The sequence below is a fragment of the Mytilus californianus genome, unplaced genomic scaffold (genome assembly GCF_021869535.1).
Source record: "Mytilus californianus isolate M0D057914Y unplaced genomic scaffold, xbMytCali1.0.p SCAF_11, whole genome shotgun sequence".
In the NCBI taxonomy this organism is placed as follows: Eukaryota; Metazoa; Mollusca; class Bivalvia; order Mytilida; family Mytilidae; genus Mytilus; species Mytilus californianus.
This window is the reverse complement of record NW_026262593.1, coordinates 54,452,914-54,480,632: the sequence shown is the minus strand read 5'-3', so window position 1 is coordinate 54,480,632 and position 27,719 is coordinate 54,452,914. Positions and strand designations below refer to the sequence as shown.

Genomic DNA, 27,719 nt, shown 5'->3' with positions numbered 1-27,719 from the left:
TATTTAAGATTCGAAAAATAATACTATGTTCTCATTTGTAATTTAAGGTACAAAAGAAAACACATTTACAAATGTAAATTGGCGCAGTTTGTTCTCTTTGTAATGTATTTAAATTGCAGTAATAACAAAGGTAAGTCTCGTTTGGTTATTTGAAAACTTATTTATATTCATTTAAAAGACTTTTTCTGTTAATTTGTAAGTCTGTGTAATATGAACAAATTGTTTTTTTTTACTAAATAATTCTTTTAAGAATGTTAAATGATTAGTTTTATTTACAAACATTTGACATGGGGAATTGCAACTGGTCACTTTAAACTAAGATAATGTAGTTATGTTGACTGTATTAGCTGTTGTATTTACGGTTGTTTTCGTAAAATAAGAAAACAATATATACCTCTATGGAGTTATTTTCTTTAAGAACGACAGGTCATACTAGTGCAGAAACAACCAGGACGATACAAAGTTTTAATGAAATGTGCCTCATAGTGACCTGTGGAACATTTCATGTGAAGAATTTTTTTTAAAAACAAAAGTATCAATCTTGTTAGTTCCCACTGTATTGGAAATCTCACATTTGTCCATTTTTCGTGATACATTTCGATTTTGTGCTCTCTTCGTGCCAGTTCTTGAATTATTACCTTTTACTCTATCAAATGACCAAATATTCTCATTTTTTTCTATAAAAGAACAGACACATACTTCACAATTAGTGAGGTAAAATATCTTATCCTGATAATCAATTATTGAAAAAAAAGTTGTGTTACCAGACAAACGAAAGTAAACAATCTTTCTGAATAGTTCGTTAAAAATTGTTGAAAAAAATAATCCGCAGTAAAAATGGCATGAAACAAGGGAGAAAAAACCCCCTTTGCATTCCCTTTTTATAAATATGATAAATTACAAAGTGACTTGTATTTTTCCTACACCGTAACAATTCATTTGTTTTTCTTCTTCATGAAATAACAGTTATATTTTTATTGTAACTGGACAGCGATTTCTATAGTTTATATCTAGATTTGTCAGTGAGTTTTATTACAACCCTTTGAGATATCAGGAGTTCCACAAGAAAGAACTCCCTACGGTCGGTCTTTAGTTTGATCAATCCTGACACCCCTAGGTGTGTTATACGACAAGAAAAACCTTAAAATATGCATTATCTAAACATAAATTGTATACGTCCGAAGCGCTTTCCTGGATTAAACTTCAGCAGGAATAGTCAAAGCTGAATATCTGAAAGCCAAGGATGTATAAGAACCGTAACAGTTAAAGTGCTATACGACAAGAATAACCTAAACATAATAGCCAAATCAAGCTACAGTCATTTTTGTCTGAGGGAGTTGAAACCTTAGTGTCTTAATAATTTCTAAATTCTACTGATCTGTTGCCTCATTGAACTAGAAAAATTCCCATGTGCCTCGTTTAAGATATAGTATCTTCTATATTTGTACAAAACACTTAAGACTTTCTACCTCCAGGCATATATGGCCTTATCTTGGCAGATATCACACAATTTTTAGAAGGTTTTATCTTCCATATTTTTCAACTTAGATACTGATTTGAACTTTAGATTGTATCAATTCGAGCGTCACTTATAAATCTTATGTTGAAATGTTTTCCAAATATTTCGATTCGAGCGCCACCGATGACCCTTAATTGTACGCTTGTATCTAATTTGGTAAGTTAAACTACCACTAGATCGATGTCACACTGATGGTGAACATTTCGCCGCCGAGGGTGCTCCTGCTTAGGAGGTCTGTGTTCCTGTGAAGGTATGATTGATATATTAGTTTACTGTTGATTGAATGTTAGAATTTTTTGCAACATTTATTTTCGTCTACCGAAATGCATAGATATATCAAACCAGTTTTTTTTTTTGACAACTTTGTGGAAAATCTGGTTGCCGATACTCATACATCTATCTTATTTATTTCTTTCATATTTAATAACGTATATTAGCCAGAAACAAAGCCTTTGTAAAGCATTATAATTGCAAATTGTATATAAAAAGATTCTACCACTGCATCTAGTGTGATACGATATTTATCCTCTCGAGACAGTTAAATTTTCAAATTTAAAACGCGAGGCTTCCCGAGCGTTTTAAATATTTGAAATTTAACTGTCGAGAGTGGATAAATTTCGTATTGCACGAGATTTGGCGGTGGAATCTGTTTCTCTAATGATTTTTAGACGAAATGCAGACAATCTTAATCCTTCTTTTCGAACGACCTTCAAAAAGATGTGTTTTTTCTACGTGACGTCATCAGACATGGTCGCCTTTTTTCATGACGTCACAATAGGAATTTCAGATGAAAGCAAGAAAATTTGACGTCATAATCGAGATCAAACGATCCACACATTGATTAAATAAAAATAATCAACAGGTGAGGAAAAGGATAAATCGAGTAAGAATAAGAGAAATCATTATTTATCTTTGACTGTAGATTTAATATATCAATTTTAGTAATCATGATAGTTTAACTGAGGATCCAGAATTTTAACAAACCATATACATGTAGTTATTAGAAAATACAACACATTTAATCTTAGTATGCATTGATGATGTACCGTTTTCATTCAATTTTATTTCAAATATTGATGAACTGCAGATACCAGGTTTTGTTTTACATGGGTACATATAAGGGAGTATTTATAAAGCATTTTGACGGGGTTGGACGCAATCAAAAAGCGGATTATAATAAGGCGATGTCATGCGATGGCCGTACATGGACTCATAATTTGCTGCTGCAGAATCTCGAAACTATTGGTAGTTTTACTCTTTAGTACTCCAAAAGGAAAATATGGTCATTTTTTTAATCTCTATTGTTTAGGAGATCGAAAGCCAATCAAAACGCTTTTGAAATATGACCATGGATGCATTACTCACTGAAACAGCCTTTTGGGCAAACATGTTAACGTGAAGAAACATTATTTTGTATTTGATATTCTGTATTATGGGATGAAATATATGACTTGAAATTCACGATTGTTAAAATCAATTATTCCAACAAGATCTTTCACGTCAGATTTCCCTATTGAAAAAGAGATTCTAAGTGTCAGTCCCTGACAGAGTCAGGCAATTTAGAAGATTATGTAAACACATATGAAACAAACCGCCGACCTAACTAACCTATTTTTTAGTTACCCTCATTCTGAGTTCGAATTTTGAGGTCTTTCGTTTTTTATCTGTCTGGTAATTAGAGAAATCTCTAGATTACTTTTGGTTAGAATTATAGCTCCTCTTTATTTTTAATTTCTAGTGCATTTTAATTAAATTATGAAGTGAAATACCAGAACAGGAAAAGGAAACGATTGTTCTAATCATGCATCATTTTACATTTTGAACATAAGTAAAAGTAAACTTGGGCGTTTTTTTTTGTCATGTTGTCACCACTTCCTGATTCTTAGGCATATTGGCACTTATATATAAACCTGTAAAAGCCAAGAAAATGTCTTATCAAAATCGTAGGCTAAAGGAATCGAAAATGACCGGAATGAGTAAGATATGATCTAAAAAAGGCCATATACATATAATCCATTAGCCATAACAATATGATGACTATTGAATATCATATTCCAAATTCCGCTAGCGGCTTATGACTATTTAAAGAAAACCCCTAAATCTTCATATTGACTCTTTCTTCCGAGCGTTTATTCCAATGCCATGAAAATGTTTACACACACTTTAAATGTGAGGAAACAAAATTTTGCAATGTTTACATCTCCTTCTCCACAAACCAATAATTAACGAAACCAATCGTACTCGCATATAAACGAAAACAAAGGATTCGAGAAAGGGTCTCTTAATTGATTTTTTTTTTAAATTTACTCTGAGATAAAGTATGATTAAAAACAATAAATATGCTAAACAAATAATCGTTATTGATTATATAATTCGAATGTAAGAAGTCACTGAAAAACTAACAACTATAGTCTCATTGAAAATGTATTATTGCTTCGAGTGAAGAAAATTATACTAGTTTTCTATTTCTTACAAGGATATAATAGTTCTGTATTTACAAAATAAAACCAACAGCATAGATGGATCTGGTAATCGTAACTGTGTATCATGCTTTTGTTAATGATAGTCAGTAGTAATTTTAGTTGAAAAGGTCAGACATCACGATTTTTCGCCTGCTCAAACGTCATTATTCATAATCATACCCAATAAAGTTGAAAAGAATATACGCGTCTCACAAATAAATTTTGATGGTAATATATATATGTTTTTTTATTCGAAATACATTTAAAATACTCATCATTGTTTATACTCAATGATGTCTTTTGAAAGAATTTTTGTAATCACCAATTCAATCCCACCTCAATTTACCATCACGTACATATGCTTCTCAAATGTCTATTTAAAGTTTAAAATCGGATTACTATTCATACTTTGGTTATTGGTGATGATGTAGCTAAAACAAAACAAAAATTTCTTTTTATTTTCGATCAAAACCTTCTGATGAAGATATAGTAAAGTTGGCTACAAATATTTGTCTATAATCAATGCTTCAAAATATTTTTCAAAACAAATGTTTATTTTGTACATTTTTAAAAGTTTGTTCAATTTTATCCCAGAGCAAATTATCCTTGTACGAACTAGTATGTTACTAAAATGAGAATGAGAAGGACTTTGAAAAAATAACAATATTATTAATCAATCTGCATTGTAGCTTTACTTTTTATGACATTCTGTTTTCCATTTTATAGAAAATTATTTATCAAATTATTTATTGAAATAATTTTTTTTTGTTTTTCAATAATTGTCTGCTTTTTAATCCTAGAAACAGTTTTGTTGTTGTTGTGATAGATAATTATTGATGATATAGCCTTCACACTGTCTTATTGACTAATATTTGTTTAATTATCTTTGATTATCTGTTTTTCTTTTAATAATGAATTTGCTTTATTGTAACAAATAGCCTAGCACAACATGTATGAACAAAGGTATACAGAATGGCATATTCAAAGCAAGGAATTTTTAAACAAAAACAACAACTGAATATGTAATGGTGCAACATTAGGTTAAACATAAATAATTATCTAATAACAATGGAATCTTAATTCGTTCTTGAAATATCTATTTGTGGTGTTTAAATCAAAATTGATAAACCAAAAGCCGACATTTATTAATTAGTCTATGATAGGGACCCAGGGACTCCAGTTTTTGTTAAATTCCCCTTCAGAGAGGCTTTTAAATGAAATGTTTTTCTCTAAGTTCAAGTGTTCATTTAAATAAGTTTTCAAGCATTTAAATTTGACAACACTTCTTATTCTTAATTTCAGTAAATATAGAATTTTGTAAGCAAATTCATCTTATTTTTAACAAAATTCAATTTAATATTTTCGAATTTACCAAATAGAATAATTTTGATATTCAAAGGCAGTTCAATATTTGTCATTTCAAATATCCAGTTGTTTAGTGCATGGCAGAGACTGGAGACCATATGACAGATTAAAAATAGATGTTCTATGGTCTCTGGCTCTTTTTGGAGAATTAACATATATTGTTACTATTTATTTTCATCTTGTAAAGTAGTGTATTAGTTCCCAGAATTCTATGGATAGTTATATATTGGAACCAGCAAAGCTTAGTGCTTCTAGTATATTTTGTACACGAAGTGTGTATTTTTTCTAGTTAATACCAGTCATATTAGGATGGTTTTCCCATTTTTCCTTTGCAACAAAAGTAATATATTTCTCTTTCAATACTTTGTACATGTCCTTTGAACCTTTCTTTGATTCATAGAAAATACTTATATTGAAAGGTAGCATTGCTTGATTTTTTTTCTCCTTTACATCAATATTGATCGTGTTTAACCACTCTTTAAGGGAGTGTGATATTCCATTATATTGTAAAAAAAATTTGGTCTAAATTGATATAGTTGTTGGAAATTTTGAAATGACATAATTTTGCCCTGATTATCTATCAAGTCATGCACTGTCCAAATTTCAATCCCCACTTAACACAAAATTTGATCTTGGCTATGTTTTTTGCTACCTATTCAAATAACATTTGTTTTTTTCTATATTAATCTATATTAAGTCCCGAGATTTCAGCATAAAATTGGAAAACATGAAGAGATGCATCGAGTGATTATGACGAGCCATCTAATATCAAAGATTTATCATCCACATATTGAGAAAGTACAAATCCTGTATCAACTATAGTTATGCCCTTTATCACCTTACTATTTCTTACTTAAATGCCTAATATTTCTTCTCATAGCAAGAGAATATAAGGGAATAAAAGATCCCCTGTCTACAGCCTCTCTCTACAGTGACGAATTCTGACAGAAAACAGTTTTGTGTTACTGCAGCTGTTATATTATCATAGAAAGTTTTAACCCAGGATATAACCGAATCGCCAAAATTAAAATATATTAATGTAGCTTAAAGAAAGGACCAAGATATGGAATCAAATTCCTTCTCAAAATCAATTGATAAGAGAATTCTTGGAATATTTTTTTCTTCAGTAAAATGAAGAATATCATATAATAATCGACAATTTCCCCCTACATATCTACCTGGAATAAAACCAGTTTGATCAGAACTTATTATTGGTGACATAACAGAATTTATTCTCCCTGCAATGCAGCTTGATGGCAATTTATACGTAGAATTTGAAAAGAGTAATAGGTCTCCAATTTTTAAGAAATTGATTTGGTTTACCTTCTTTTGGAATACATGTAATCACTTCCTGCCTCTGGGTGACTGACATTTGGCCCTTCCCATATCCAAAATTTATAGAATAAGAACAAATTTACCAATATCAATCCAAAAAAATTAAAAGAATTCTGCAGTGTAATCATCAGATCCTGGACTCTTGTTATTTTTCATTCTCTTTAATGCTGCAGTTAATTCAGAAAAACTAATATTTCCATCCAATAACTGCTTTTCATCCTTGCTTGACTTCGGTATATCATCATAAAACATGTCCCGCGTTAAATCAACACTTTTCAAACAATCTTGTTTTTTATGAAAATTTCTCATAAAACACTTTTGTCTGACTTAAGATTTCTTTTTGTTCTTCCTCACAACCCCATTTTCTAAAGAAAGTTTCTGAATAATCTTATTAATATATTTCTAGTCTCTAGATTTAGAAAAAGCTAGTAGGTTTATCCACTGACTTCTTGACCTGATATATTGTCCCTGAACCTTCTGTTGTCTATACATTTTTAGTTCTGCCTTTTTCTGGTCAATCTCTTCCAGATTTTATTCTGTTTGTGCATTTTCTTCTAATTATTTTAATTTTAAAATAATCTCATTTTCTATTTTTACACTCTCCTTTTTTTTATAAGATGCATATGAAATAGTTTTACCACGTATTTCTGTAAGTAAAGTTTCGAAAAATAATTGGTCATCTATGGTAAATTCAATTTCCAAGTTATTAATATTTTGTTAATTTTCATTTCTATATATCTTGACGGTATATTGTTCTTTTACTGTACTTATGAGTTTTTTCATTTCTTTAACATATAAATATGTAGATGTGGTATGAGTGCCAATGAAACAACTCTCCATCCAAGTCACAATGTTTAAAAAGTAAACAATTATAGGTCAAAGTACGACCTTCAACACGGAGCCTTGGCTCACACCGAACAGCAAGCTATAAAGGGCCCCAAATGACTAGTGTAATACAATTCAACAGGAAAACCATAGGTCTAATCAATATAAAAAAACGAGAAACGAGAAACAATTATGAACCACACCAACAAACGACAACCACTGAACAACAGGCTCCTGACTTAGGACAGGCGCATACAAATGCAGCGGGTTTAACGTTTTAACAGGCGCCAACCTTCACCCTAACCTGAAACAGTAGTGTAACATAACAAAATAAAAAAAAACACTATAAAATATCAATTGGGATGGCTTCACTTGATCAAAAAGACATATAAACAAAAACAGGTAAACATACACTGAACGAATAAGTTTGATCTATGACACAATATAAATACAATATTAATAAAAAGATGTAGAACAATGTCAAAAAGACAACTTTAACCTTGGACAAAATGGCGTTAAATAAAGTAACGTGCACAGGTAAATTTAAATATCATAATTTTGTTGTTAGGAGTATGGAAACATTTTTTACAAAATCAATAAATTTGTACAGAAGTGAAAATTTATCGTCATACTAAATACTTATCAAAGGTGGTACATATTGAAAATAGTGAGACGAGATATAACACAAAATAAGTAAACATTGAATAACAGAAATGCATTACAAATTGTGTCAACAGGTCAAATTAACACGAAAGTACGATTTGAGAGTACTCGCAGTTACTGAAAGCTAGTTAAAAGCCAAAAACAATTAATAGTAAAAAATCATGCATCAGAGACTAAAATCAATTGAAACACAGTCAGTATCATGAAGAAGGGAATTATTAAATTTCCAAAGGCCACTGCCTTTTATAAATTTATTAATCTTGAAAGAAAAGATCACTGGTAAATGATCAGACTTGTAACCATTATCAATTTTAACATCGCTAACAATGTGAAAGATATTATCAGAAATCAGAAAAAAGTCTAAATGAGATTGTTTAAAAGGATTTTTTTTTCTCCAAGTAAACTTTTTCATATTTGGGTATAATTCTCTAAATGGATCAACTAGATTATAGTCTTCCATTATCCGTAGTAATTTGTCTCCACTCTAAGACATAAGCCCGAATCTACAGCTACTTTGTAGCTGTGATCTTATCAGACATCATGTCAATGCCAATTACCCCAGACCATGTATCATGCTGGGTATGTTTATCTTAATCCCCTGAATAACTGGTCACATGCATATCATATTACTTAATATTTATTATTTTCAGCATTTATTTTATATTACAGTTATAAATGTGTACAAATGATATCGTGAATATTGATATAGAAATAGAACATTAAAACTTAATGTGAAAGTTGGACATGAGAAGTTAATATGAAAAAAGAAATCTATTAATAATTAGGTCTTTCCACTTTTCTGTGGAAAGACCTATTGTATTTGTTCTGATTATTAGGTCTTTCCACTTTTCTGTGGAAAGACCTATTGTATTTGTTCTTATTATTATTATTATTATTATTATTTTCTTCCGCCTAATTTTGTTCTCGCGTAAAATTTTTGTTTCGCAAGATGTCGCTTAGATAAAACTTATATAGTATCATACAGTTTATGCGCTTTTTATTTTCACCCATTCTAAGTCGAACAATTGTCTTTGTAGGAGTTATCTCCCTGAACACTGTTTTCCTTGTGACTGCATCTCCTCCGTAACCGTAAAAGAAAGCGACAAATTTATTTTACCAAATGGCTCGCTATATCCTCAGGATTTTTTGTCTAATTTTGACGGAAGCGATACGAAGACTCCATATGAGAGTTATTTCCCCTAATGCATTTGAAATAAGTGATATGTATTTGTAACTGGTAAACCATAAGTGATAGAGACATAGGGTCTGTTGATTTGAGGTCCTTGGTCCTAAAGAATAGAAAACTAGGTCAAGGTCAAAGGTCAAGGTCATGTTGTGATTTTTTACATTAAGTTCATATCGCTTCTTCCTAGAAAGAGTTATAGATATCGACAAAACAATTTAACCAAAAAGTTTGTCGCGACACGTGTTTACTAGAAATTTTTTGTCGAAATGGTACGCGTCATTTTATTGCAGGGTCAATGTCCGTGTTATGGTCGAATCAACAAATTACTTATCAAAACTTCAAACTTTGCAGCTATCATGTTGTAAATGTTTCTTATCTCAATAATGAACCACAGTCTACCACTACACTCCCCCCCCCTTTTTTTTCAACTGATTTTTTTTTTTAAGTTATCCCATTTCAAAGAAAAGAAGATCGCTTTTAGTCCCGTACATTATACTGTAAAATGCTAATCCTTCTTATGTACAAATTTCTTTCTGAAATAGAAATCCATCCCTGCAAAAATCTGCTCCAATTCATGTATTTTCTGAAATTAATCGCTGAGACACGTGCGGTCCGCTTGATTGCGAAATTAAAATCAATGTATTACTGAAATCCTACAATCAAATTTCTAAACATGCATTAAAATACAAATCTGTGCTCCCGTAAACATGTGTACGTAATATGTATGCATGATCCGACATCAATGACCTGTACAAAATAAAAACAATAGTTATCGTGTTTCTTTGATCAATACACATGTGCTCTGTTCAACGGTCTCCCATGAAAAGAAATTCCAGACATATATATTCGAGGGTCACGTGACTTCACAACACCATCTCGCGCGCGGACCTAAATTTAGAATAAAACATTGCATATCCAAATAAGGAAAATAAAACTTCCAAGATAAAATTTACTCCGTTTTCCTACAAATTCAATCAAAATGCATACACAACAAATAGATGAAAAAAGGAAGTCCGAGGAAACATAGAAACTAGAGAAAATTCATAAACGAAAGATGCTAGGATCAATTTTTATGAGGACATCTCAGGCGTCCGTTTGGCTGTGCGGGATGTCTAAGCGCGCAGTCACGTTCGGTTAGAATATAGGCGTTATTTAAGTTAGCTGCGTCGCACAGAGAAAGTGCCATGCAATCAATCAATCAATCAATCAATCAATCAATCGACCGACCGACCGACCGACCAACCAACCAACCAACCAAGCAAAAAACCAATTAATCATGTTTCGGAGGGGAAAGACCGTTTAACAATTGTTTTTAAAACAATTGATTTATATTTATTATTTTCTTCCGCCAAATTTTGTTCTCGCGTAAAATTTTTGTTTCGCAAGATGTCGCTTAGATATTTCTTATATAGTATCACACAGTTTATGCGCTTTTTGTTTTTACCCATTCTAAGCCGAACAATTTTCTTTGTAGGAGTTATCTCCCTGAACACTGTTTTACTTGTGACTGCATCTCCTCCGTAACCGTTAAAGAAAGCGACAAATTTATTTTATAAAATTGCTCGTTATATCCTTTGCATGATTTGTCCTATTTTGACCGAAGCGATATGAATATTCCATATGAGAGTTATTTCCCCTTATGCATTTGAAATAAGTGATATGCATTTGTAACTGGTAAACCATAAATGATAGAGACCTAGGGTCTGTTGATTTGAGGTCCTTGGTCCCAAAAAAATGAAAATTAGGTCAAGGTCAAAGGTCAAGGTCATATTCAAAATTTTGATTTTGGCTTATTTTCACTTATTTGCAAAAACCGTATAAGATATCGACAAATTATTTTTACTAAATTATTTGTTGCGACATATCGTAACATGTAAATTTTGATTGCAAGGGTACGTTGAACGTAAAAGGGAGTTTTCTCCCCTCTTGTATGTAAAAATATGCGTATGGTGATATAACTCATTAACCAAATATAATTAGGACCTATGGTCTTTTGATTTGAGGTCCTTGGTTTATGACCTTGAAATTAATCTCAAGGTCATAGCTTAATTTGACATTCTAGATTTTGACCTTTGCTTTTACCTCATATGTATACATGATAAAGCCATGAGACTTTTTGCAATAGGTTTCAAACCATTTCACCTTAAAAATTAAACCGGAAGTGACATTGTTTAAACCGGAAGTAGCTATTTTTTGTACTTTATTAATTTAAAAGTATATAGAACCAGATATTTTTGGATTCAGTGTCAAGTAAATATTCAAATAGTATCGGAAGTAACATTTTTCAAACCGGAAGTAACAAATTATCTCCCTAATTTAAATAAATATTGTATAGAAACCATATATTTTTGGAATCAACGTACAATAAGCTATCATTTGACGATTGTAATGACATTTTAAACCTAATTTTACTACTTTCATATTAAAATACATGGTTTTTGGTGGAAAGAATTTCAATTGTTCTCTGAATAATTGGTATTTAATTATATAATAATTTTATTTTATGTCAATACTGTAAAGGGATTAAGTTTTTATTGTAGTTTATTGTATGTAATTTTATTTTTTGCACAGCAGCAAATATTACACACTTTTAAAATGAGAATGACATAATTCTGATATTGTCAAGCAATAATGGGCAGGATGGAAAAGAAGAGAACACATCGATTAACACATTGTATTGTTTTGGAGAAAAAAGGGGGATTGTCATTTGGAGGTGTAATTAAACTTTTTCGTTTTCTGGTAATCAAATTGATCTTTTGATATAATACATTTTGACAAGGGACCTTGAAATGACATCAAAAGCTGCACCATGTCACTTACAAAATGACAAATTGAATTTTGCGGGCGCATTGTATTTGTGCCAATTTTTTTTAAATCTAATCTTTCATTTGCGCCACAAGGTTATATTTCATTTGCGCCATTTTACAGGTAAAGTATAACGGAAAAGTTGAATTTTATTGCTCCATCGTGAATAAGATTTGTTTATACAGTATTTCCCCTGGATAATTGTGTGAGTTCATACTCATTTCTAATACAAAACTGAGAGTCACTAATGTTTAGAATAATATAGTTTGATGTGTTAAGATGGACATTGTCAATTCAGAGACAAACAGAGTAAATAAGTCTGTAATTTTTTATGACCACACATATAGGTTATCATATGTTCTGAAAAATGGAGACAAGTCATTTAGGTGTACCAAAAGAACTTGCAAAGCTAGAATAACAATAATATTGACACCAAAACGATTATTAAAATTTTGAATGAACACAACCATGGCGTAAACCAGCAGAAAGTAAAATCTCAATCAGAATTCGAAAAGCAGCTGGTGGTATAACTGAAAGACCTTCAACGATAATACGCGCAGAAAAAAGAAATTATTTTTATTGCTAATTACGATACAATTTTCCTTATTAAACATGCTAATCAAAATTTAATTTTCAAATCAAACATAAAATAAATTAAATACTTATATCATCTTTTTTTTCTCATTCAAATTGTTGTCAAAGTTGTCATTTCGGGACCTTTAATAGCTGACTATGCGGTATGGGCTTTGCTCATTGTTAAAGGCCATATATATACAGTGACCTATAGTTGTTAATTTTTGTGTTATTTGGTCTTTTCTTGAGAGTTGTCTCATTTATGGCAATCATACCACATTTTTTTTTAGAGCAAATACGTACAATTCTTCAATTGTCTTCCTTGTACATCCCTTGCAATGTATGGATAAATATTTTGAACACAGATTTTTTTGCAGAAATGGAAGAAAACCACCCATCTACAAATGACTTTAAAAATGCTTCTTTGGCTATATACCTGTATTACCTGTATTTACCTGTAAAATGGCGCAAATGAAAGATTTTTTTGGCGCAAAAGCAAAGCACCGGAATTTTACAACATCCCTTCATTGATTTATATAGGAAGAAAATATGTCAGACGTCTATATAAAAATTTCAAACATAAGGAGTAAAAGAGTCCAAACAAATGCTCAGCTGTGGAATACCATCTAAATGTGTTGTTCAAACACTTGTAAAAATGTAGATTGCTTCATACAGTATTACTTGTCAGCAGGTATTCGTTTTGCACCTATGCAAGATTTTCTTGTTGAGGGTCAATGGTGTCTATTAAAATTATAGTCTGGGGAAATTGAATGCAACTTTGGACCTGAATCATTTGCTAAAGACATAAAGGGGGAACCTTTGGTCCCTGGAAATAAATTACTTGAAAAGATGAATTTAGCCCCAAAAATTTCCATAGAGAAAAGTCCCAAGGACTCCGCAATTTAAGTCAAATAAATGATAGCTAAAACCTCAACCATCTACTCCACAATATGTTTAAATTCAATCATTATCTAGAATTTTGGAAATCATTTTAAATTTAGGAATATGGCACCATAGATCATAGTACTCAAGTACAAATTTTGTTTAGCCCTCTCCCTTTTTTCCAAAAGCTGTTAGTTTTTTTTCTATAAATTTCACGCTGTGTATGACAAACTTTGATTTAATAGTAAACGGCAAATAAAAGTTAATTTTAGCATTTGTATTTTCATATAATACAATAAAACGCAAAAATAATTGACATTGATAGAAAAACCCCAAAAATATCAGATTAAAAAAAAGGGGAGGGCTAAAAAAGTTGTCTTTTTAGCAAACAGCTTTGAATAGATCAGATCCTTTGTCAAGGTTTGGATAATTGTTTATGGTACTTCTTTTGTTTTCCCTGAATTCACAGCTGCAACAGTTTTTAAAAATATAGTCTTATTAAAGAATAAGAAGTCATTTAAGTTAATAAAAGTTAATTTAGAATAAATGTACCATAAATTTTATATCCTATGTTTTTTGAGTTTAAGAAATACAAGGAAAAAAAACTAAAGTTGAGGAACAAAATTTTTCATATAAATGCAGGTAAAGTTGTTCATAATATCGTAATAAACTAGTTAAAATATTCATATTTTTATTATTAATCTTATATTTTTTTCTTATAATAAAAAATATTATAAAAGTGTTCATATTTGTTGTCAGAAAGAGCTGAAAATACAATGAAGCCGGTAGGAAGGAAAGAGACATATTAATTTACAGCAAAACGTTTTATGGTAAAGACAGTTGAAAATTTAGTCGTTTACTAAGTCAACATCTGGTTATAATTAGTGAACCATTGAGAAAGTGTGACCACATAATTTATCTATAACAGATTACTGATAACATGCTAAGATAAATTTATAGAAATATATTATTAAATCCGGGCTTATATCTTAGAGTGTCTCTAGACTTTGGGTTGTTGATATTAACATAATTATGAGTGTCAAGATTGAAACTTTGAATAAGGTTAAAATTAACGCAAAGAATACAAGACTGATTATCAAATTCCTCAATAATGTCTGCCACCTTTTGATAATACCAAGGAGTGTCTACATTTGGCCTATAAATATTAACTAAGGTATTTTTTTGTTCTTCAATTGTAATATCCAATCCAAGAAGGTTTCCACCCTCATCTTTTTTAACTTTGTGAATTAGAAGATCAAAGTTTTCATTAAAAAAAGATGGCCACACCTCTCTGATTGCATGTAAATGAATTGAAAAGGCATTCTTCCTTCCACTGATTTTTAATATTTAATTCGTCTTGTTCTGTAAAATGTGTATCTTGAAGACAATAGATATTAAAATTCCTTGACTTAAATAATTCAAAACATCTCTCCGTTTCTCCTTTGTATAAAGACCTTGACAATTATAAGAAATTATTTTAATCATATCACCTTTCATACATGTGTTGATCTGTATCAATATTTAATACTCAAATGATGAGTTAACAAACATGAATACACCATGGTATTTGTGAAATCAAGGGACTTTTAAAATTCTCTTCCTTTAAAACTGTATCATTTTTCAAGATCTGTGACACCTTAAGGCACGTTTGTATTGTACAATAAATACATATATATGAAAACATAAAATTCAAGAACGAGACAGAGTCCAACTTTTAAATCAAATATTAAATCTGCACTATGAGACATTCACTGTTATTGTGTAGAATATTCATTATCTGGCCTAGTGGAGATAACTCAGAAGATAGTTTAATCAAATACATTGGATTCAGATAGAAATTTTACTTGAGTAAATCCAACAGTGAATATCTGTATAATTCATGCAATACGCATATTTTGGAAGATGATTTCATTCATGTAATTATCATTTTACATTTAATTTCCTTACTGTCATTCATTCCAACACACAAAGACATTTTTTTTGATATTCTGTGTGGTTATGGCAAAGAAGAAAAGATCACACAAGAAGCACAACTATACAAAATGTCCATTGTTTTGAGCATTCAAATCTGATCCAGTCAGCTTTGTCAATATATTTATTATAAGATGTTGTCGGTCTAATACATCCATTCTTATTCGAAAACAATTTTAGTTAAATGAACTACATATATATAATCTAGATAAGTATATTATGTATAATATTTCAAGTCTGTCAGAGTTGTTCAATTTACTAGATAGTAGTATTTCTATATTCATCTTTCGAATACATGTATTAAAAACTCCCATGTTAAATTAACAAATTTATATGATCCTTTGTCGGTTTAAGAAGGCAGAGATGTTTTATGTTCATTATATCTCAGATATCTTCAAAGATCAATATACTTTATGTGATGTAGCTAAATATACTAGATATACCTGAAAGTAAATATTTATTGTTTGAAAAAGCAATGCGTACCAATGGGACAATATCAAAAATTAAGAACTCTGACTGACTTCAAATGTAGTATCGCTCTTGACAAATATCAATACTTTTGACATCAAACAGGTAAAACAAAGTAATGCATGGTCAACATATCATGATCACTAACAAAATTATCTACCAATCAAACACAGACTGCACATCCTAAGTGCATATTCATGAGTTAGTTTCAGTAGAAATTGTGCAAAAATTATTATAGTATGGTCACTTCAGTATAATGAACATGTACCGTAAATTTGTAAACAAAAAACAAGAAAAGATAATTGGAAACAAGCATCTCATTCTGAGATTTGGAGTTAACCTCACTTTAAAAGAGGTCTATGATTTACGTATTCAAACTTCAACTCATTTGTGTCAGTCTGTATCTGATGGAATAAAACAAGCAACTATTAATAGCATTAGGCAAGTCGTAGCAGTTCAAAATTATAATAAATAACTAGCAAAAGCAAAACTGTAAATAAATATATAAGCAGCAGAGAATAAAGCACATATATATATATATATATATAAATTATAAAAGCAAAAATGCACCACAGCAGGTTGGAAAATGAATATATAAAGCAAAATTAGCATATACATTTATATGTGTATGCCACTTTATTGCAGACAATCAGCCAAAAAAAAGAAGAGAGAGCAAGCAAAACTGAAATGATAAAAACAAAAGCAAAAAAAAAAAAAACAACAACAAAATATTTGCATAAACAGAAAATAATCCTTGAATTAATGCCAACAACTGGTTTTAGAATAAATGTGTTTAACTCCGATGCAAAGACCCTATAAGTGAATTAATATTAAAGACAAAATATGCAATCTTTAATGACCTGACAACAGTATCGTAACTATATCCCTTCTTAATAAATCTGTTTAAAGGTTTTGTTAGCTTTTGAGGTGAATACTGACATCTTTGTGCTTTGTAAAGAATATTACCATAAAAGATTGGATGTGAAATACCCGAACGTATAAGATATCTGCATGTTGAGTTATATTTACGAATGATGTCCTTATACCGATGATAAAATTTAGTAAATGTTTTGACTAGTTTATGATATCGAAAACCCTGGTGTAATAATTTTTCAGTAATACATAAATTTCTCTCGCTAAAATCTAATACGTTGTTACATACAAGAGCGAATCGTACTAGTTGAGATATATAAACACCAATAGATGGTGACAAGGGAACGTCACCATAAAAAAATGGATAATTAACGATAGGAAATGAAAAATCATCTCTTTTATCATAAATTTTTGTATTAAGCTTCCCGTTAATGATATAGATATCAAGATCGAGGAAAGGACAGTGGTCATTGTTAGTATTAGCTTTATTTAAAGTAAGTTCAACAGGATAAATTTCTTTAGTATACATACTGAAGTCGTCATTATTGAGAGCCAATATATCATCCAAATATCTAAAAGTATTGTTAAATTTTTGTATCAGATGTTGTTTCGATGGGTCTTTGCTGATTTTAGTCATAAATTGTAACTCATAACAATACAAAAACAGGTCCGCAATAAGTGGTGGACAGTTAGTCCCCATTGGAATTCCGATAACTTGACGATATACGGAATCTCCTGCATATATAGTTTTGTAGTTTCTTACAAATAGGTCAATACAACCTATATATATATATATATATATATATATATATATATATATATTGAGGTAAATTATGTGGCCTTCCAATAACCGTTTCGATTCCTAACATCACTGAAGAGACATTAATTGTCGAAATCCGGATATGGTGTACAAAAAATCTTTGCACCTTTGTTTGCGGTATACCATCTTCACCGGAAATTTATTGTTTTCTGTGTGGTATTGAATTTAAAATTAAGATCCATTTATTACACCTTGTGATCCGTTTATTTGGCAATCGCCAATGGCAAAATGTTGTTTGTGCTGTATTTAGACCCCTCTAACAAGAAATTTGTTTTGCATGCACACGTATAAAAATTGCGGTTTTTATCCAACGCAATCATAGGTTTGAACGTTGTTATCAATTTAGACTTGTTTATATATATATATATATATATATATATGATCCGTTCATCCTATTTCGACTCTTTAAAATTCAAGAGTCTATCCTAAATTGAGGTAAATTATATGGCCTTCCAAATACCGTTTCGATCCCTAACATCACTGAAGAGACATTAATTGTCGAAATCCGGATATGGTGTACAAATTTTTGCACCTCATGTTTGTGGTATACCATCTTTTCCACAAGTTTATTGTTTTCTGTTTGGTATTAAATTAATATTAAAGACCCACTTCGTTAGATCTGGTGATCAATTTATTTGGCAATCGCCAATGGCAGTCAGCAGGGTTTAAGAACATCAGTTGTTCGACCTGTTAGTCAAATGCGATTTGTTAAAATAGACTTTTTCACTTTATTTTGGTCTTTTGGAAATTGTTGTTTGTGCTGTATTTAGACCCCTCTACCAAGAAATTTGTTTTACATGCACACGTATAAAAATTGCGGTTTTTATCCAACGTAATCATAGGTTTGAACGTTGTTTTCAATTTAGACTTTTATATATTTTTTCGTTTGGGCTTGTATTATATTTTCCTTCGGGTTTATATGATCCGTTCATCCTATTTCGACTCTTTAAAATTCAAGAGTCTATCCTAAATTGAGGTAAATTATATGGCCTTCCAAATACCGTTTCGATCCCTAACATCACTGAAGAGACATTAATTGTCGAAATCCGGATATGGTGTACAAATTTTTGCACCTCATGTTTGTGGTATACCATCTTTTCCACAAGTTTATTGTTTTCTGTTTGGTATTAAATTAATATTAAAGACCCACTTCGTTAGATCTGGTGATCAATTTATTTGGCAATCGCCAATGGCAGTCAGCAGGGTTTAAGAACATCAGTTGTTCGACCTGTTAGTCAAATGCGATTTGTTAAAATAGACTTTTTCACTTTATTTTGGTCTTTTGGAAATTGTTGTTTGTGCTGTATTTAGGCCCCTCTACCAAGAAATTTGTTTTACATGCACACGTATAAAAATTGCGGTTTTTATCCAACGTAATCATAGGTTTGAACGTTGTTTTCAATTTAGACTTTTATATATATATATATATATATATAAACGGCTCAATGTTATGTACAGTTTTGTATATTGTTATTTATCGCTCATTATTCTCTTAAGCTCCAAGTGTCCCTCTATTTTTACGCATGTCAAAAGTCATGTGTTCCCCAACATCTCGAAATGAAATACGTGTTTGTAATTTTTCTTTTTTGAGTATTTTGTAGGCTACATGAGACAGAAGGAATCTTTTCTCTTTCATTGATACTGGTAGATCGTCTAGAATACGAATTTGAGTACCTTTCAGATTGTAGGCACTCGACATTATCAGTTGTTTATCTCCATAGTGTAAAAATCCAGCAATAATTGGTTTGGGTCCACTACCCCTTGTTGGTACTTGATGAGCATTATCAATCGGGATGGCGTTTGCTTTTCTTTGTTAACATTTAGATTTTGGCTGAACAACTGACGAGTAACTGAATAGATGTTCTCATCTACATTATTGTCATCAAAACCATAAATCATAACATTGTATTTCCTTTCGTGCTTTTCAAGCAATGTTACCTTGTCCTTAATTTCATTCATCTGGGTTTGAACCTCAAATTTTTGTTTTTGTAGTTTTTTACCTTCAATTGCTTGTATTTGCAAATCCATACCTGCAACACCCTGTTCTAGCTCTATAAGGCTCGTCTGAGATTTTTTATTTCTGTTTGAGATGCATCATATTTTGTTTTTAATATATTGACGTCAGTTTTCACTTCATTGATCATACCCGTTAAGTTATGTTCAACTTTCTCAAGTTGCTGTGAAAAATCATTAACATTTTTATTAACTCCAAATATGAGGCTTTTTGAGCTCTTCAAATTCTGCTGATGCCATATTTATTTCATTATGTAAATATATATATATTTTTTTAACTACATAATAATATTTATTCATCAAATCTTGCTTGTTGCAAATCTCACCAAGAGTCCAAGCTTCTCTTGATTTACCCTGTTACACTCCACTGATTATCCAGGGAAATAAACAGCTGATTAAACTTAGTAACTTATAAAGATGTACAAGTGTCCTACATAAAGACTAACTATTGCTAAAATTATTTTTAATTGACAATAACATTGGACATGTTGAATTATATCTATTTGTGTCTACTCTTTTATTAAATTCATTTTCAAAAATACTATAGACATCAACAATTTTTGTTCTATGCTCGGATACATAATATGACTAATAGATAGAAAAACTAAGTATCGTTTGCCCCCCGCCACTCAAATTCCAGGACTTTATTACTTCTTTATAAAACTCAGGAACATCTTTAAAATATTTTAGAGATTTAATATCGCTCAAATTCATGCTTAATATTGACAGAATTCTGTTTGAAACATTTAAATATTTAAATGGTTTAAGCTTCCAAGTCGAAAGTTTACCATTTACCAATCTATTTACCCATGATGCTTTTAAAGTCACAAAATAACTTTTAAAGTCAACCATTTTTAAACCCCCCTTTTCATATGGACCTATCATCAGATTTCTTTTAACTTTGTCTAGTTTCCCATCCCAAATATATTTAAAGCTTCTGTTTTCTATTTCTTTTAAATAATGTTCTGAAATTAGACAGGCGCTTTTCAGGAATGTAAATAAGGGCAATATTAAAATCTTTATAATTAGGATTTTCTCTAAAATTGATAGATTTCGTTTTTTCCATATCATAAATAATTTATTCATGTTTTCATTTTACAATCCCAATTTAATTTTTGGCATTTCAATTTATCATGCCCGCAAAACACCCCTAGAGCTTTAATAGGTTTATCTCCCCACTTAATCCCGACAATTTTATCTTTACAAGATTTCAATTTCCATATCCATAAGACCTCTGTTTTATTTCAATTTAATAATAAACCTGAAAAAGAACCAAAAATTTCTATTTCGTTCATTGCAGTTACCACATCGTTTTTATCTTTGCAAGAAAGTGTTGTGTCGCCAGCTAATTGTGAAATCTTCATACTATGACTTTTCCCATCAAGTTTTACATTTACACCCTTTACATTTTTATTATTTCTCAATCTTTGGGCCATAATTTCAACAGCAAAAACAAACAATAGGAGCCGACAAAGGGCATCCTTGTCTTATTCCACGTGAATTTTTGACAGTTTCTGATACCCACCCATTGTTAATAACACATGTTTGTATATCTGTGTACATTGTTTTAACCCAGTTAATAAATGATTCGTTAAAACCAAAATGCTTCAAAGTTCCAAACATAAAATCCCATTCCAATGAATCAAATGCTATTGTAAAATCTACAAAAACTATTGCCCCCTCAATATTGTATGTGTCTGCATAGTCTATAACATCTTAAATTTGTCTCAGATTAAACCCAATAAATCTATGTTTAATGTATCCGGTTTGATCTTCATTGATAATTTTTGAAAGTTCCTTTTTAAATCTTTGAGCTAGAACATATGACAAAAGTTTAAAATCTATATTAAAAAGTGAAATTGGACGGTAGTTTTCCAAAAGTAAAGGATCTCCTTTTTTGAATATCAAAGTTAATATACTGGTACGTTGTGAATATGATAAACATTGTCTATCGTAGCCAGTATTCAGAACATCCACAACTAATAGTTTAAGTTTATCCCAAAATTGTCTATAAAATTCTACCGTGAGGCCATCAAACCCTGAAGAGTTATTTAATTTCATTTTCCTTTATTTTCTAGCTTTGTGTCATTGATATATTTTTTAGTTAAATTTTTATTTGAAGATTTAACATTATAAAAGTTTTCATAGAATGTTTTTAGTTTGTAGAGTAAATTTTCATGATTAGAAATTAGTTCCCCATCATCTCCTTTAAGCTTACTTACAGAGTTTTTCACTTGCCTCTTCTTTTCTAGACCAAGGAAATACGAATTGTTCTTTTCCCCAAACTCAACCCATTTTTCTCTAGATCTAATTTGTGCCCCTTTTGCTTTTTCATCATAAATCTTACTTATTCTTTTTCTATATCATTAATTTCTTTTTCCAAATTATAATTTTCATCAGTATGTCTCTCATCTGTAAGCTCCATTTTTTGTTCCAGGTCCTTTTCTAAACTACGCCTTCGCTCTCTTGTGAACTTCGCTTTATTTCTACAATTAGTTGTAGTTACCTCCCTTACCTTGCTTTTAAAACCATTCCATAAAATCTAATGTATCCCTTTTAAATGAATATTTATCAATCAAGCAGTTAATAAGTTAATTCTTGGTAATCTCTATTTTGTAATACTGAACTATTTATATTCCAATACCCATTTCCCCTTTCAAATAACCCTGACTTAAATTTTAGAAATACACTTTGATGATCAGTGGACTGTATAACAGCAGGTTTAATTTTACAAAAATCTATAATAGGTAAAAATTCTGACTAAAAAGATCATGTCTAGTCTACTAGTTTGTGATTTATCTTTTTGAAATACTTGCACATACAATTGCATAGACAAAAAAAACTGACGAACCTTTTTGTTTCGAACTTTCACAAAATTACCCAATTGTACAACTTAATCGTCTTTGAAAGTCACGAGAACAGTGACATGTGATTTTTGAAAATACACAATTTCGATTAATGGAAAGTCTTTGAAACTATAACAAAATTGTTAATCAATATGCCCTGTAGCACTACATTTGATGACATGTAAACTTATATAGCAAGCAGGAAATAGGGTGACCAATAGCTGCATGCTTCCACTAAGTTCTGTCTATTTAACATAGTTGTTCTATATACAACCATACAACAATCTTCTTTTCATAGCGTTTTGAAGGATAATTTAGCCTTGATAATTTATTTTTTTTCCCATTTGTCATCATTGTCCGCTTTTTTTTTTTTTATCTCTGATACCTGATTTTTTTTATGTGATAGATAATTGTTGATGATAAAGCCTTCACATTATTTTATTTACTAATATTTTCATAATTTTCTTTAATTATCTTAACATTTTTGGCTGATAGAAGTTTGCTATTATACCAAGATTTTTACTTTTTGATGTTTATACTCTAAAGGGTTTTGCCTGTAATGCCTCTCGTCTTTTAAACAACGCGTCATTTTTTGCATATTATATTTGCCTGATGTTCTTTCGTTTATTTTTTCTTCGCTTTTCAACGTATTTAATAGAGATGATCTTCTGTCTTCTTTAAACTAGTATTTCCTGATACGCTGTCTAAAAAAGTACACAATGGTTTCATCTCAGGGGTATACCTATCAACATAAATGCACCGACAAAAAAAAGACCCCCTCATCCACATGGCACAAAATTCAAGAGAACCTCTTTAACGATGGACATGTGATTTTACAAAATACACAATTTTGATTGATGGGAAGTGTTGTAAATAACATGTCTTAGAATTCTAAAAACTAGATTTCCACTGAACACTGAATACAAAAGACATAAAATCTGGACGAGAGACAATAACTTACGAAGCTCCATACTAAGGACATACACAAGACCGGGTAAGACAAGCTTAAGACAACGGTTTTCGTTAAAACAACTGTTTACACATTGTTACACATAATGAAATTATAAAACATAGTATACAAGAACAAGTGGAGGTAAGTTGTTTCTTAGCTCCGAACCTTCACTTTCAAACTATGTACATATTATTGTTGCAAATATTTTTTTTTCAAGCCGGTCGATACCAAGCCAGTCTGTGCAATTACGCGACATCGAAATAACTATTTATTTTTACGTTATGAACTTTATCCAGCCACCAGATATTATAACAGTAAGGGAGCGTAGCAACTCCCTAATTGCACATATTAAACTCTACTGCAAACCACTACTAACGTAAAATTCATCAAGCAAAAGGCAAAAGGCGCTTATCTAATCTTTGCAAGGTAATCACATTTATCTTTTATACGAAAAAGAATGATTAAAACATGGCAATACTGTTACAAACAGTCATCGCCTGAATTTAATCTTTTAGGAAGAAATGAATCAAGAACTAAAATAGAAATGAATCAAAACATCGGGACTCTAGAAGCTCGAAATTTAATTCCCGCGAAAAATAAACCATTTTTCACTACCAGGTTTTATATCTGTGTTCATAATTATTTTAAGAGCTTTTTTCACTTTTCATAGGATTCATTTTACTTGTTTTTGGTATCTTTCTACCATGTGTGACAAATGGTAGTAAGTTTACAAGGAGGACTGCTAGTTTTGGGCATTTTTGTGTAGATGGTTATGCTCCTGATGAACTTTTTCCTTATCCACAGCCATTTACCTGTAAACCTGGGCCAGGTAGAAATGTAAAATGCCAAAATATTCGTAAGTATTATTCTTATCCTTATCATTAATAGTTATTAAGGATGTAGTCAATTGAAATTAAAAAGAATCTGGAATTTAAAATTGATACTTTAAATCAGAAGAACATTAGTTAAGGATTAAAATATTGATAGGTTATGGAACTCATTTTCGAGAGATTTGATTTAAAAAATAAATGGTGGGAAAAAGGCTGACTCGGGTTTTTACCTTATTTTTAGCATTGGCAGTATTTGGGTCTCATATCGTAAGAAAAGAAATCTAGAATCTGCTTAAATTTTGATAATGACCTTTTGTGAGCTGATGAAGTCTTCTATGAAAAGAAAAGTTGGTGATATGGTACAACATATTTTACCCTACATCGTAGAAAAACAACCCAAGTAGTCTGACAAAAATTCCTAAACCTGAAATCACTACATCCTTAAAAAATATGTAATTCAAACAAATTCAAACAATACAAAAAGAAATTACAATACACACAAGCTAGTTAAAGGTAAACATCATTAGGTTCCCTTCTGTAATCCACCAATGATATGCCTGTTTCTGGTTACGCTTGGTTGCCTTCAATTCCAATATACATTCGTATTTAAAAGAGAGGAGATGGATGCCAAAGGGACATTCAATTTATAAGTCGAAAATAAATTGACAACGCTATGTCAAAAAAGAAAAAGACCAAAACACAAACAACAGTATACAAAACACAACATAGAAAACTAAAGTCTGAGGAAAATGCATCCTATCAAAATCTGGGGGTTACCTCGGGAGCTCCGGAAGAGTTACCAGATCCTGCTCCACATGTGACACCCATCGTGCTGCTATTTAAGTATCGTACCCACTGTTGCCTGTTATTTTAAACAGTAATAGGTTTACTGAACAATTATTTTAAATATGACTTTTAGCTCAAATATCTGCGTATAGCATTTTCACACTACACGGACGTCATTTATCAGGAATGTGCTCCGTACTAAAAAAAAAATGTTCTAACAGAGTGATGAAGAAGAAAGAGTGAAGTCGACACTACATAATTTATACGGTCACGATAACGAATTTGTTGAATGATACGATGTGTCGGTGTCTCAACTCGTCTGATTTGTAATTTGACCAATCGTGTCCTATTCTTGACTTTGAAATTTTTACTGAGTGTTAATTCGCATTGGGATTGACGCTTGCATAGCAGGAGAAGCTTAGTCTGGCGACGCATACGGTCTCGCTCGTTTTGGTGTTTATGCTATTCAATCAGATTTCGTTAGTTGCTTTGATTCGTCTCTTCCTGATCGATTTACGAGAATTGAACATCGGTTAACAGTTGTTGCCTAAATTTGAGGAAACAAACATAAATCACAAACAACAAAATAGAAAAAAACAAATGTTATGAATAAATGTATAGATAGATTGGTACGCGGGACAATACGTATTGAATAAACACTGGTATTCCTTTAATCTTACATAAACTGTCTGGTTCATAGTTTGAAAATATAATACTGTATCTTAATTAGAATTTCTTTACATTTTGTTACAATTTTATGACAATGATCTTTTCTCGTTATTGTGAAGGATTTAGCCTTAAAGGACCCTTTCAGTGTCCAGGGTATGGTTATGCAAGTGGATGGGAATACAAAGAGGGGTTCAAGATCATTCGCTGTTGTGAGGACCCAGGTAAACTATACAAATACTTCCCTCATCAATTACTATCTCATAGTACATGGATTGTTTAAACTTTAGAATGAATGTTGTTCAGATAAACAGAGATCGAAGTTTACATTCTTTATGGGTTTTGTAATCTTTTAAGACATCTAGTATATAATGAAAGGAGTAATAAATTTCTTGTGGAATATTCATTTGTAGAGTTCTTGAACATGTTAACACGAGATTACCTATGACTGATAATACAAAATAAAACTGTAAAACATTTTGTTTTACAAATCACAGAAAGACAATACAATAAAAGTTGGTGTAACAATCTTTGTTTGTAGACATCGAGTACTATGATAAGGACTGTACAGAACATTTGAATACTGTTGCTATAGATGGTGGGAGTTACAGAGTATTCAAAGGGAAAGTAATGACTGGTTTCACAACCTTTGATAACGGGTTGGTAATATTTTTAGAGTGCTTCTTTTAATCTGTTCGTTAATTCGGCGTCTAGAATATCGAATTGACGGGTATGATCATGTATAATGTTACCAATTACTGAACTATATCAATTGCTTATCAATTTAGTATCCATATGAACTAATTTACAATACTTTATGATAAACGGCACTCATTGCAGTGATCAGATATTTGCATAAAACAATGTTGAGGACCCTTAATGTTCGTTAGTTGATGTTATTATTTATTTGTTTAATTGAAATTTCAATTTGTTGTCATACCTGAAAATCTCTATTGATTACAACTGACATAGTCGTTAAATGCAGTGCTTCCGAAGCGCTTTTTTTATTCACCATCATTCAGACCGCAAAAATTTAATATTTGAAGGACAGGGAGGTACATATACCTGATCGGGAATACGCGAGAAGTTATATGACCAAAGGGAACATAATCATTGTTGAAGGTCGTACAGTGACCTATGACTGCTTAAACTTTTAAACCCGCTGCATGTGTAGACTCTGTTGGATAGTTATCTCATTGGCAATCATATCGTATTATTTTATATCAAAGCATAATCATAGCCTTTTCCTACTTTCGCGACAGCCTTAATGTTGTTAAAACCCGGATGTTTACATAGAATAAGCAGATACTTGTTGAAAGTCCATGAAATATTGCAATATGAATTAGATTAAAACGTTGTTATTGTTGAGAATGTACCCTGAAAGGATCCTTTCAGTGTCCAGGGTTTGGTGATGAAAGTGGATGGGAATTCAAAGAGGAGTTCATGAACTTGTTTAAAGTCCATGAAATATTGTAATATAAATTAGATTAAGAAAAACCATTTAGATTTTCCTGCTTCCTTTTCCTAATTCATTAAGAAAAAAAGACAGATAGCTGAACATGAAATATTAATCAATTAGTTGTTTAAAAAGATATAAAGGGTACATTAGAAATGTCCTTATATATCAGACAACATCTGTAAAAAAAAGCCAAAAGGTAAAACCAACCACTATAAAAAAAAAACATGACATAGATCAATTGATTCAGTATGAATTAATATTTGTAGGAAAACTTGGTACAACAATGAATGTTCATATCATGCATGTAGAAGATATACGAGAAAACACTGATGTATCAAGCTGATGTATAAAGAGAAAGTAATGCAATGTTCAAAGTCAACTTATGTGTTGATTTACAACACTGACTCCATCAATAAAAGA

At 30.9% G+C, this 27,719-nt stretch overlaps 1 protein-coding gene across 1 annotated transcript; it reads left to right on the top strand.

Moving 5' to 3' along the window:
* The first annotated feature begins 46 nt into the window (after nucleotides 1-46).
* LOC127720331 (uncharacterized) lies at nucleotides 47-27,719 on the top strand. Its single transcript, XM_052226901.1, has 5 exons — nucleotides 47-130; nucleotides 24,229-24,414; nucleotides 25,963-26,064; nucleotides 26,382-26,499; nucleotides 27,566-27,719. The coding sequence occupies exons 1-5, from the start codon at nucleotides 103-105 to the stop codon at nucleotides 27,627-27,629; spliced, it is 498 nt and encodes a 165-aa protein (XP_052082861.1). The 5' UTR covers nucleotides 47-102; the 3' UTR covers nucleotides 27,630-27,719.

What these genes read in the sequence shown, in the direction of transcription:
- LOC127720331 (XM_052226901.1), top strand. Translation starts at nt 103, where the DNA reads ATGTATTTAAATTGCAGTAATAACAAAG. An exon ending in AAATTGCAGTAATAACAAAG is followed by an intron (nt 131 to 24,228) that starts GTAAGTCTCGTT and finishes CACTTTTCATAG; the next exon opens with GATTCATTTTACTTGTTTTT. An exon ending in TTCACAACCTTTGATAACGG is followed by an intron (nt 26,500 to 27,565) that starts GTTGGTAATATT and finishes TAATATTTGTAG; the next exon opens with GAAAACTTGGTACAACAATG.